Source organism: Salmo salar, chromosome ssa26 (genome assembly GCF_905237065.1).
Source record: "Salmo salar chromosome ssa26, Ssal_v3.1, whole genome shotgun sequence".
Lineage (NCBI taxonomy): Eukaryota > Metazoa > Chordata > Actinopteri > Salmoniformes > Salmonidae > Salmo > Salmo salar.
The window spans coordinates 13,543,752-13,557,798 of record NC_059467.1 but is presented as its reverse complement, the minus strand read 5'-3'; the positions used below and the strand labels follow the sequence as shown (position 1 = coordinate 13,557,798).

Sequence of the window (14,047 nt, the reverse complement as noted above, 5' to 3'; positions counted from 1 at the left end):
ATTTTCTGCACAGGTCTCTGTTGTATCGTTGCTCCTTTTCACTAGTCCAGGGGTGTCAAACGTACAGCCCAATCTGGCCGGCGGGTGTTTTGAGTAAAACATTTAATAAAGAAATAAAATACAATTTAAAAATACAAAAAAATCGATATACTTTAAAATGACTAAAACCAAATGGAAACTGTGTAGGAAGGAAAATGGACCTACATTTATACAGTTTCTTGACTGTGTCTAGCTCACTAAAAATCACCAAAATGAAAGTTAGACAGCCGGGGAGCATCAAAACTCCCAAAATGAGGGATAGAGGACTATTTTTAGCAGATTTTTACGTAGAGCAAATATAACCAATTTTCAGTGTGGCCCTCCGGACCTCGGTGAAGACCGAATGCAGGCCCGCGGTCAAAAAGTGTTTGACAACCATGCTGTGTGTGTACAGTATCCATCGATTAACGCAGGATGTGTTTGTACAGTCCCTAACAGCCTCTCTCCCCTGTGTTGTAGTGGTCAGCAGGCCTTCCTCCTGGAGAATGTTCCGTGTGACACCGTCAGCTGCAAGGATGTGGGCCGCATGTTCCGTGTCCACTGGGACCAGTCTGACCTGGGGGCCATCCCCGGGGCCGCCGTCGCCACCTTCTTCGACATCTATGAGGATGTGAGTACATCCCCCCTCTGCTCTCTCTCTCTCTCTCTCTCTCTCTCTCTCTCGCTTCCCCCTGCCACCTTATTTGACATCCATGAGGATGTGAGCACATTCCCCTATCCCATTCTATTCCTCTCTCTTCTCAACCTCTCCTCTCTCTCTCGCTTTCTTTCTCTCTAATTAGGCCAGGCTCCTGTCTTCACGCCTCGACACTGTAACACAAGCAAGGGCTCTGCTGATTTTAAAGGAAGACCACTGGTGACCTCGGGCTCTCGCGTCTCATCATTAACCAATTAACCAGCAGCAGAGTTGTTACTACACCAGCTGTGACTGGGAGACTGGCAGACTGGCCGCTCTCAATGACTTTAGTATTGCTGTTTTTTTTCTCTCTGTCTTGTAGTCTGGATCCCACCAGCATCTGTGTTTACTGCTGTGGATAGGTCAGGTTAGGTCACCCTGACCTTCATCCAAGTTTGTCATGTAGTCTCAATTGTATCATCGCAGAGCAGGGTTTAGTGGGATTTTGTTTCAATTTGTATGACAACCCCCACAAATTCCAAGTTTGAATGGCACAGAAATCCATTGGGAGTGTTTTCATTATGTCTGCAAGAATTGGCTCTTTTCAATGCATCTTCCAGTATGGTTAGTCTTGTTAATTGCCCTGTTTGTGGGTGGCTCTGGATCCTCTTTTGTCAACAGTCTCCCTGAGAGGCTTCAGCGGCGGTAGCTACATGAGGCTGGAAATGGCGCGCTCATGAGGCACTCTCTCCCACGCTGGCCAGCAGATTACGGCAGCATCTCTCTTTCCTAATCCCACTCTGGGCCGACGGAAGGGTGTGCCAAGATGAGCTTGTCACTGCAGGGCACAACTAGCGCAGGATGCCAGCCCGGCCCTGGCACAGTGAAGCGACAGGGCCTGACAGACAGAGCATGGTCATTGTCCCCTTAGGAGCCCAATCAGCTCACAGCACAGCCCCCCTCTGAGATGAGATGTGTGCGGTCGAGAGGTGTAGATAAGACGGGTTGGGCCCATCAGCTCTTCAGGAGATTTGGAGAGTGGGATCTGCTGCATCTCAAATCAGTTTTTTTTTTTTTTTTTTTAATCTTTAAACGGACACGTAGCTTTCATCCTGACCAAGATTCACCATCTGGGACAGCTTACGTCTTATTTAGTCAAAGTTTTCCTCCACTCCTCCCTCCCCATCCTTCTCCCTGAGAGCTCTCTCGCTCTGACTTAACCCATCACCGCCTGCCTCCCGGCATCACTCTCTTTCATTACTGCATCCAAGATGGCCTTGCCTGCTTAGAGTTTACATAATCAATGTGTTTGTTTTTGCTGTGTGATTTATTTATATGTATTTTAGTGCGATATGCCCTGTCTCCTCGTTTCCGTGGCGGGAGTAGTTATCCATCTCTATATCTATATTCCACTCCTGTCTCTGGGAGTTGGCTTATTTTCTCTGTAATTCCCTGACAAAGAGTGTGAGAGGAGTGCAGATAACTGCTGTAATGGAGGATCTGTTCTCTGTCCATAACGGGGATGAAGTGGTACATCAGAAGAGACCGTCAAAGAAAGCTGTGCCTCCATTTCCCTTTTGTCCGTCACGTATTACCATTTTCTCATTTGCAGGGAATATTGGATATGATCGTGCTCAGCAAAGAAGAGGGGAAAGAGGGCTTCGTCATCCACGCTTTGAAGAACAACTTTGAAGCCGACGCGTACTTCGTCAAAGTGATTGGTGAGTCGGAACTTCGCACCTTCTGCAGGTAGCGTGTGTGTGTGTGGGTGTGTGTGTCTGTGAACATCCACGTTTGTACGCATACTTTGTATTCCTTTTCTGTGCACACGCCTTTTGTTTCTCTCCAGTTCTGTTTGAGGATTGTTTGAAAACTTTTCATGTAGATCTCCCCCTTTTCATCACCGCATAAAAGTATTTTTTTATGCACTCCTCTCAGCGTTAGGCCGAAGAGCACATGAGGTTTTTATATCGGACTGTTTTCAGGATATCACAAGAACATCCTCATTCCCTGAGACTAGAGTTGGCAGCGGTGTATACGCTCTGATGACTGCAGGCTACATCTCTATTAGTTTGCATTAGACAACACACGCATCAATACAAACACGAATGACTGCAGGGCATGTATCTCCCAGCATACTTTGGGTGTTTTAACTGAACTCCTCACCTCATTCCTCTGTGTGGCTCCCCCCCCCAGCCTAGAAGAAAAAGTAGCAGTGTGGCTGTAGTGATGGCTGACATTTGGGAAGCTGACATTTTGAAAAACGGAAAGTGTCCACTAAAAAGCTACTTTCATGCCATTTAATCCTCCCTGCTGGGTTTTAATTAAAGGAGAAGCAGTTATTTCCTTCTCCTTCATTCTCTCGTCCCATCTCTCCCTCACAGCCCCACTGGTGGGCTGCTTTAGTTTGTGAACTATGACTGCTCCTCTGCCTATAACGTCAGGCCCAGACACTGAGACTCTCCCACATTTGCACACATACACAGACTTTCACATATACACTCCCTCGTCTCACACGACTGACCCCAGTAGGATTTATCCTCTTCTCTTTTCTGAGCAGTTGGTTGTTTCTCTTCAGTAAAGCACTGGTAGATCAGGAGTGTGCTGAAGTCGTCAAGTGGCCGGAGATGGAACAAGCACTCTAGTAATTAACTACGAATGGCAAACTGCTGCCTGTGCCCTCTTGCTCCTGCTGTGGCGTACAGTACGCGTCAAGTAGCACGACGCATGCCTCTGACGACGCACGCCTCTGACGACGCACGCCGGGAACCCAGAGAGACAAGCTCCGTCCTCCTATTGCTCTAACATATTCCTCCCATCTGCAAGAGCGCTCGGAGCAGCATGGATAGCCTCCCTTTACAACCCAGTCTTGGCGTCACACGATAACACACTGGTGGGCATGCAGAACAAACTCTGCTGTCTCGCAGTTCAGCTGTGACTGTTTGAAACACGAGCCGCGTCTTCCTTCCCTCCAGCCCTCAGCAGGAAGAAAGCCTGTGAACGTAGTAAATGGGGGAGGTGTTTAGAAGGATTATGGGTAGATAAACTGTCTTTGTGTGCAGTGAAAAGATGGGCTTGGGTTCACTCACACTCTGGCTGTGTTGTTGTGGTGATCAGAGAGATGGTGTCAGGGGGTTAGAGAGGGAGGGAATGGGAACAGATGATGGATTTCAGGTTGGGATTGATTGACAGACTTGTCACTGTTGGACATTGAAGAAGGTGAGCATTGATGGAGGAAGAGCAGGTGATTCATCTGGCCCTAATGGAAGTACAGTGAGGACAACAGTCTCTGGGGTTCTACCAACATGCAATCAATAATGGATGGGGTGTTGTTGCCGCCAAGTCCATAGGGTGACTTTTGACAAGGCTCAGACCCGGGCAACCCCACCCTCCTCCCCTTGTTGGTGTGTTGTACGTCAGGTGGTGACAGGAGCTGTTTTCCGCCGGCTTCAGATCCCCTGAGCTCTTATCGAGCGGCCTCACTGTGGTATTGACTTTAAGTCTGGGTCACTCACAGGATGAAATTATAAGATAAAGGCCCACGGTGGGACCCAGAGACACAGCTAATTGCTGCATTCAGCGCCCAGCCTAGGCCCAGCATTGATCTTTTTAAACTCATCTTCAAACTGCACCCGCCTCTGGTTCCTGAGGCTCCGATGCTATTATGGTTAACGCGCCGGGCGCTCGGTAGCTCGCTGCAGAGTCCGACTGATATGCTTTTGTCTCCATTGCACCGATGGCACTCTTTTATTTGCCTTTAACAGGGTATATATATATATATATATATATATTTTACTCCCCTTTTTCTTTCCAATTTCAATCTTGTCTCATCGCTGCAACACCCCAAAGGGCTCGGCAGGCGAAGGTCGAGTCATGCGTCTTCCGGAACATGACCCGCCAAACCACGCTTCTTAACACCCGCTCGCTTAACCCGGAAGCCAGCCGCACCAATGTGTCGGAGGAAACACAGTTCAGCTGACGACCGAGGTCAGCCTGCAGGCACCCGGCCCGCCACAAGGAGTAATTAGAGCACGATGAGCCAAGTAAAGCCGCACCAGCCAAACCCTCTCCGAACGACGACCTGGTCAGTTGTGTCTAGCCCTATGGGACTCCTGGTCACGGCCGGTTGTGATAAAACTCGGGATCGAACCTGGGTCTGTAGTGATGCCTCTAGCACTGCGATGCAAGGCCTTAGACCGCTGCACCACTCGGTAGGCCCTATTTTTATTTTATTTCAATGTTTTTATGAATTTCGCTAGCAACAACAGAATTAACTACTATTCCTACGGTAAAGAAGAGGATAATATTTCTAATGATGTCAACTTTATTTCTCTTTATTTCTCAAATTACACTCATTGGACTATCTGACATAGGCTTTGAAAAAGGACCGGTGAGTAGGCTACCAGTGCCGCTGGCTGCTGGTAAGCTTTCTTGACATGGACATACAGTACCAGCCAAAAATTTGGACATTCCCGGGTTTTTCTTTATTTTTACTATTTTCTATATTGTAGAAAAATAGTGAAGATGTCAAAACTATGAAATAACATAAGGAATCATGTAGTAACCAAAAAAGTGTTCATTTGTGGAATTTCTTTCCTTAAAACCTGTTACACCGGCAGTGTTCGGTCGGAATGCTAGTCACATGCTAGTCACTTGCTAATGTAAAAAGCTGGTTTTTGATATAAATATGAACTTGATTGAACAAAACATGCATGTATTGTATAACATAATGTCCTAGGGTTGTCATCTGATGAAGATCATCAAAGGTTAGTGCTGCATTTAGCTGTGGTTTGGGTTTATGTGACATTATATGCTAGCTTGAAAAATGGGTGTCTGATTATTTCTGGCTGGGTACTCTGCTGACATAATCTAATGTTTTGCTTTCGTTGTAAAGCCTTTTTGAAATCGGACAGTGTGGTTAGATTAACGAGAGTCTTGTCTTTAAAAATGGTGTAAAATAGTCATATGTTTGAAAAATTGACGTTTTTGCATTTTTGAGGTATTTGAATATCGCGCCACGGGATTACACTGGTTGCAAGCATCCCACCTAGCCCATTAATGCGTTTGGGCCAGTCAGTTGTGTTGTGACAAGGTAGGGGTGGTATACAGAAGATAGCCCTATTTGGTAAAAGACCAAGTCCATATTATGGCAAGAACAGCTCAAATAAGCGAAGAGAAATGACAGTCCATCATTACTTTAAGACATGAAGTTCAGTAAATTCGGAGGAGCAATGGACATTAGACCGGTGGAAATCTGTCCTTTGGTCTCATGAGTCCATATTAGAGATTTTTGGTTCCAACTGCTGCGTCTTTGTGAGACGCAGAGTAGGTGAATGGATGCTCTCCGCATGTGTGGTTTCCACCATGAAGCATGGAGGAGGAGGTGATATGGTGTGGGGGTGCTTTGCTGGTGACACTGTCGGATTTATTTAGAATTCAAGGCACACTTCTTAACCAGCATTGCTACCACATCATTCTGCAGCGATACGCCATCCCGTCTGGTTTGCGCTTAGTTGGACAATAATTTGTTTTTCAACAAGATAATGACCCAACACACCTCCAGGCTGTCTAAGGGCTATTTGACCAAGAAGGAGAGTGATGGAGTGCTGCATCAGATGATCAGGCCTCCACAATCACCCCACCTCAACCCAATTGAGATTGTTTGGGATGAGTTGGACTGCAGAGTGAAGGGAAAGCAACCAACATGTGCTCAGCATATGTGGGAACTCTTTCAATACTGTTGGAAAACCATTCCTCATGAAGCTGGTTGAGCGAATGCCAAGAGTGTGCAAAGCTGTCAACAAGGCAAAGGGTGACTACTTTGAAATATGTTTTGATTTGTTTAACACTTTTGGGGGTTTGTACATGATTCCATGTTGTGTTATTTCTTAGTTTTGATGTGTTCAGTATTATTCTACAATGTAGAAAATAGTCAAATAAAGAAAAACCCTGGGATGATTAGCTGTGTCCAAACTTTTGACTGGTACTGTACATGTTTTGCTAACCTTTGTGTAACCAGCTAAATTGCTGCTCTTAGCTGCTCTTCCGATGTATAATGTCGGTAGGTCAAAATAATGAAAAACTATCTACTAAATCTATTTATTTTAATATGTTGATTACTTCACCTTTTGCAATTATCATTCACCAGGTGATTTTGGGCAAATGCATGATGGGGGTCCCTGGGTTGCCGGTTTGCCTGGGAGGGGATCCCTGGGCAAGAAAAGGTTGATGACCCCGGCCTATAAAATTGGCTCTAACTATTGTCTCTTTGAAGCCAGTGTTAACTCAAACTGGCCCTTCAATTAGGAGAGTTAATCAGGTAGCGCAGATTTATCAGGTCTCTGAGCGTCACACCGGGACCCAGGGAAGATGATACCCAGCCGTTAGGGGAGAACAGGAACCGTCTATCTCAGAAAGTCAACGATGTGTTATCACTCTGTTTTTACTGAAGAATTAGGTAGTGTAACACCGGTCCTACAATGTCACAAGTGTTTACTTCAGTGAACTAGCCTAGTTCAGCAGTCATATCCCCATGATCTACCTGAGGATTAATAAAAAGGAGATATTGAGAGATTCAAAGTCGAAATGTTAGAAAAGGGTTACAGAGATTTTGTGTGCGTGTGTGCGCGCGTGCGTGTGGGCGCGCGTGTGCGTGTGTGTGTCTACATGCAGGTCTATATCTGTGCGTGGGTGTGAGTGACAGACAGAACTATGTGAGCTGATTACGTTCTCCTCCTCTCTAGTTAGGATGCAGATTCGCTGCATTGAGGAACATCTGCAGGCTTTGTTCAGTCCAGTACACATCCTCCTTTCCCTTTCTCTCGCTGCCTTTGCCAAGCTGTCAGTCAGGAAGTAACCACCCTCACTTACATTTCAATTCAGCTCAACAGATAAGGGAGCTTTCTTAGAGACATTGCTCTCCGCTGTCTTTTGCAATTTGAAGACATGAGTCCATATTTCTGGAGGTTTTTCTGCTGGTTTATTGGTTGTTTCTGCATTTGGTGTGTAATATTGAGTGTTGAATTAAAGTATACAGAATTAAACTCACAAAGGAGGCACACATGTAAAAGGCTCAAACAGTCACATATCAAATGTGAGAAGAAGATTCGGAAAACAAGGATAAGGTAGAAAAATTATATAGATTACTGTGTTTCCTCTCTCCGGTTTTACAATAGCTGTCAATCTGACACAACTTTGAAAGTACTTCGAGGGTTACCATTTTGCAGAAGGAAACTTTTCTCCCATGTCCAGTAGTCATCCGTTGACTTTGGTCTTAAAGGTCTCCTGACTACTCCACCACCCTCATATATAATGCATCTCTGGGAGTACAGATGGAATATTTCATTTCATGTCTGCAGCCTGCAGATGATTGACAGCTAAAGCTCGTTCTTCAAATAAGCCTCAAACAAAGGTAGTTGAATGATGTCAGAGCACCAGGCTTGGTATGACTATGACTTACCATTAGATCAGTCCAACATAACAGATAACTAAACTTCAAAACTGTCTGGGAGGAGATTGACATCATACACACACACTTCCTTCGTGGATTACTCAACTATGAGCAGGTGGTCATCCTGAAGACAGGTAATAGTAAAATACAAACGGCAGCGGGTAGAAAGACTGTGTGTGCGCACGCACGCTTTATGTTTGTGTGTGGCGGCAGGTAGCCCAGAAGTTAAGAGCATTGGGCCAGTGAAAGAAAAGGTTGCTGTTACAAATCCCCGAGCAAACTAGGTGAAAAAATCTGCCGATGTGCCCTTGAGCAAGGCACTTAACCCTGATTTGCTCCTGTAAGTCGCTCTTGATAAGAGAGCCTGCTAAATGACAAATGTCAATGTAAATGTGTGTCACTGCCTGTCTGGCAGATGTGAAGCCTAGGGTCAACACCAGCCCAGATTAGGCCTGAGGAAAAAGAAAGCAGCATCACAGGCTGCTCAGCTGTCAGTGTAGGGTTGCTCAGCTGTCAGTGTAGGGCTGCTCAGCTGTCAGTGTAGGGCTGCTCAGCTGTCAGTGTAGGGCTGCTAATTGATTGTATTTGTAGCCGCTGGCGTGGCGTGGTGACATGACGTGGCTTCCCCCTGCTCCGTGTGTGACGTCATCCGACAGCTTGGAGTGGCTCTTCTTTTCTTGTGACGTTGGCTTGGTTTCCATGGTTCCCTATGGTTTTTATCTCTTTTTATGACGATGATGATACGGAGGCGGTTAAATGTTGGAGCTGTCAGACAGCATCTCCAGGGTAGGATCTAGAAGGACTGGACTGGTGGAGGATTTGAACATGCTTTGACAGTAGTTGGGCCTGGGATGGCAGTTGTCAAACCAGATCAGCTACAGGCTCTCATGCATGTACACTACAGTACCCTGCCGTTCTGTTAGCGCCACTCTACAGTCCTGGAACAGAGTCTCATTCAGAGCACACCAACAGCACCATGCAGCCCTGAATGATGGTGCTGTCAGATTTCAGGTCAAACTGATGCAGCCAAGAACAGAGAGAGGGCATCTCCCACAGCTCTCATTAGGATGTCAGAGATGGCTCAGACATCTGGCCTCGTGCGCGTGTGTTTGTGCGTGCGCATGATGTTATTTCCTCTGAGCCATGCTGGTGTCCTGCTCAATGAAGCGGAACGTTGAACCGGACACTCAGTCCCTTATCAACCCATCTGTCTGATAAGTCTACAGCCCATGCACCGGCCTGGCGGCAAAGTAGCAACATGCCACCTCTTAAAACATTACTGCATGATAGCAGGGTGACATAAATCCTAACACAACAAGAAATCCCACCTAACTCATGGCGACAGCCAGCAACTGAGCTAGCTAAGTTCTCATTCTGCTCCATGGTCTCTCACATGCACAGACATTAAAGGAACAAACCCCAAAGCCTTCTCGCCAAATGACGATCATGTAAAGCCCTCATGAAGATGTCGTAATGTGCATTGGATGAACAAAAGTCTGCATATAATCCCTTATCTCTACTATAGGCTATATGAAGCTCTTGAACTAAGCCCTGGCATTAAATAAGCACATTATCCATCAGATGAATCCACAAAAAGAAAATTACATTTTTTTAACAGGTCTTTAATGTTTATATTTATTCTCCTCTAAAGCTGCTCTCTTAGCCCGACCCTGTGAGTTTTGTATGTCCCACACTTCATTCTCTAGACTATCACATAACATCACTAGACTGGCACAACACTCTCTACAGTCACTTTACAGATGGAGGATCTTAATTTGTTCACTATTTTGTTGCTGAGATCTTTCCTGCACAGCAGGAAATGTTTTTTATTTATTTAACCTTTATTTAACTAGGCAAGTCGGTTAAGAACAAATTCTTATTTACAATGACGGCCTACCAAAAGGCAAAAGGCCTCATACGGGGGCCTGCAAACGTATATTGCATTTGGGTTTTAAAAAGGCTTATAAAGTTTGTAATTTCCACTTAGAAATGTCAGACTTGATTTTCCCAAACAGAAAATGTATCAACCCCTTCAAAAATGTCAATTTAAGGCAACTCCCGAGTGGCGCAGTGGTCTCTGTGCCACTAGAGATCCTGGTTCGAGCCAGGCTGGCTGCGACCGGGAGACCCATGGGGTGGCCCAGCGTCGTCCGGGTTAGGGGAGGGTTTGGCCGGCAGGGATGTTCTTGTCCCATCATGCTCTAGCGACTCCTGTGGTGGGCCAGGCACAATGCACGCTGGCACGGTCACCAGGTGTACGGTGTTTCCTCTGACACATTGGTGTGGCTGGCTTACGGGTTAAGTGGGCATTGTGTCAAGAAGCAGTGTGGCTTGGCTGGGTTGTGTTTCGGAGGACGCACGACTCTCGACCTTCGCCTCTCCCGAGTCCGTACGGGAGTTGCAGCGATGGGACAAGATTGTAACTACCAATTGGATACCACGAAATTGGGGAGAAGAAAAAAAAAAAACATTAAATATAATTCACATTTTCTGTTGCTATAAGATTATTTTCCTGCTGTAGCAAACTCGATCAAATTTAAGATCCTACATCTGTACACACAAAGAACACATACTAATACACAGGCCCAGATGTACACAAGCAGAATACACTGACAGTCCATTTCATACTCCACCTCAGTGGGCAAGTCCTGCTGGGGAGCTGCCGTTGCCCTTGTCGCCCTTGTTGCAGCTCTCTCTGACAAATAGCTCTATCCAACAGAGTAGAGGCAGCAGACCAGTGTCTCTGTGCACAGTTGTGGATTTCTGGATAAACCCTGAATACTTACTGTGTTGGCGGTCCCAGGTCCGTATGTGACCCTCACTTGGTACCTGTTGCGTACGAGTTTAATGAATGACAACAGAAGCGAAGAAGTGAGAGAGCTGTGAGTAAAGACTAGGTTTTTTAGAAGGAAGGGGGGTTGCTCTGTGAGAGTCAGAGAGGGAGAGTTGTCTATCCAAGCACACAGAGAAGCATCCACATCCTGGAGCAGTAGTAGCATGGCCAGTGATTCGTGAAGGACAGCGGCGAGGCACAGTCACTGACGCTCCCCGTCTCTTTTCTCTCTCCCTGAGCCACGCATCACTGCCTGTGTCAGGCACTTTATGGAGCCTCCATTGATTGGATTTACCCATTTTACTAACCAATTTACGGCACGACACGCTCACAGTCCCCATAGTCTTTTAAACAAGCCAGAGAAGATGTTGCGTTAGCTCCTCTTCGTAGTGGCTCCACTAGTGACTAGGGATCACATCTTTGTTGTTCTGATCCCTTGGAAAGAGAAGGGTTTCTAATCCAACCTCAACACCATGGGTCAGTGTGGATTGGAATGAACTTGGCGTTCTGGGAACTTGGCATGGTGAGAATAGTAATACAGGTTACATTTTTATTTTTTATAAGAGTTCCAAAAATCGAAATGAATTTGGAGAGGGTAGCCTTAGTTATATGAGATGGGTTCATCCCAAGCAGAGACTGGGTCAGTGTCGAGCATGGTTTTCAATGAGCAAACAGAAACACCCTTCTGGGTTTAGAGGTCCAACGTTTTATGATCTATTGATCTGCTCTGTCCTCTGCACACGGCTGACAGGTGTTGGACCTGATCCCAGGGCCCCGGTTTCCCAAAAGCATGTTAAGGCTATGTTCATCGTTAAAACAATTGAGCTCAATGGTTTTAACAATGAATTTGGTCTTAAGATGCTTTCAGGAAACCGGGCCCAGGACAGTGTTTGAGCAGATGGATATCTGCATTCTCATGTCCTGAATAGGGCTGTAACCGATGAAATCAGCAGCAGAACATGTACCTTTCAACATGGGAAGTATCGATCCCATCGACCACAGAGGTATAACCCAACGAATTGTTCCACGTGGAGGTCAAAGGCATCTCTAGGCCTCCCGAGTGGCGCTGCGGTCTAAGGCACTGCAGTGCTTGAGGCGTCACTGCAGATCCAGGTTCGATCCCGGGCTGTGTCACAGCCGTCCGCGACCGGGAGACCCATGAGGCGACGCACAATAGGCCCGGCGTCGTCCGGGTTAGGGAAGGGTTTGGCCGGCCGGGATGTCCTTGTCCTAGCGACTCCTGCGGCGGGCCGGGGGCATGCACGCTGACACTGTTGCCAGTTGTACGATGTTTCCGCCGACACATTGGTGTTGCTGGCTTCCAGGTTAAGCTAGCAGTCTGTCAAGAAGTAGTGTGGCTTGGCAGGGTCGTGTTTCGGAGGGCGCATGGCTCTCAACCTTCGCCTCTCCCGAGTCCGTACGGGAGTTGCAGCGATGGGACAAGAATGTAACGACCAGTTGGATAACACGAAATTGGGGGGAAAAAGTACATACATTTTTTTTATAATTGCCTCACTTCATTCCAAAGTCACACGTCCTTCAGTTCCATACAGTAGGCTACACGGTCCAACAGTGACGGTCGGTCTCTCTGGGACTAGGCCTAGTAGCTCTAAAGAGGAAGAACTGTCATGTGTTTACTTTGAATGGGGTTGTTTGTTTATCTGCATTAAGGAGTGCAGCCAGTCAGTGTGCAGCACTACACCGGATGCATGATGGTAGATCCTAATTAAAGAAGTATTCAGCAGCTCAACTTCAATGTGCAAATTACCAGCGCCAGCCAATTAGTATGCTAATATATTAATTCCTCTTATTGCTGATTAAGAATTCAGGATTTTTTTCCTTGCTGCTCCATATGCACACAAATAATCATACACTTCTCCTGCAGCTTATTTTTGAGCTCATTTATTCTCTGTGTTCATTTTACTACCAATTACTTTTTCATATACAATTTATTTTGCCTGTTTTCTTTTACAGTTCAATGACTGCATTTATTTAGCTTCCCCATGTTTAATAAGCATCCACAGAAAAACAATATAAGCACTGCAGGTCTTTCTTAAGTTTACCAAGTTTGGGTTTTCCTACAGGGAGGACGTCATTATCCATACAGCGTCTAACTCATTTAGCTGTGTTGTTAGTCACAGACAAATCTGTATGGGATTGTGTAAGACAAATGAAGTCCTTGTTGCTAGCTAATCAGTCTTCCTTTTCTCCTCCTCAGTGCTTAGTGGACTCTGTTCTAACGACTGCCCGGGAAACGTCAAGGTAAGACTAGTGCCTCTGTGTATGCGTGTGCATTGTAACACAATGAAAAAAGATAGCCGAAGAGGTACATTGAAATGAAAGATAAAAAGGATAGAAACATTTTTGAGAAAGTGAAAAGGCTCATCTTGTAACTAGTCAGTCTGGCCATCTTGGTCCTGTAAGAGTGTGTGCTAAATGGCTAAAAATGTCAATGTAAAATGTCATAGTCCCTCATCCCCAGAGCTTGTGACAGACAGGCTTGGTGCTGGTCCTGTCGTAGTGTTTGTGTTTGGGTTGTTTGCCTCTCCACTGTGTGTCCGCTCACACTCACCCCCCCATTGCCTGATTCAGCCGGGTGATTGATCGAGCCCATGTCTGGAGCTTTGGGCTGCTTTCACCGCTCTCCTCCTCCTCAAGTCCCTCACATCTATCACTCTAACCCTCTTCTGTCTTTCTTCCCACCTATTGTCTCGTTGTCTATCACTATCCACCTCCTCTCCCTTCAGTTTCCACAGAACTTCTGTTCAATTTCCAATCCCAGTACAGTACAACTGTTCAGTCTGATGAAGCTATAGGCCTACACATGCCATATATATGACAGTACTGTGTGGGAGGGTCTGTCAGTGTGGGATTCTGGCTGCACACTCTAACAGGCTGCCGTAGTTTTCATTAGGCTGTTAAAACCGAGGAAGACAGAAAGCTCTCTTCATTAGGCGTCATCGGCCCATAATGAAGAGATAATACAGCCTCCATATGACCACTCAGTCATTTCCCGCTCTGCAGAGATCACCCCGCGGCATGCGGGGATCACACCACAGTACTAGTGGTGGCTGGAAAAATTGATTTTATTATTTTTGACGGTATCGCA

General features: G+C 46.1%; 1 protein-coding gene across 1 annotated transcript in view; it reads left to right on the top strand.

Annotated features, from left to right (window-relative positions):
- LOC106587292 (T-cell immunomodulatory protein) overlaps positions 1–14,047 on the top strand; it is a 108,104-nt gene that overhangs the window by 68,097 nt on the left and 25,960 nt on the right. The window contains exons 11-13 of the mRNA XM_014175543.2: positions 499–649; positions 2,268–2,376; positions 13,157–13,200. Of these exons, the coding sequence (XP_014031018.1) occupies positions 499–649; positions 2,268–2,376; positions 13,157–13,200 (304 nt within the window). The remainder of the gene's footprint in view (positions 1–498; positions 650–2,267; positions 2,377–13,156; positions 13,201–14,047) is intronic.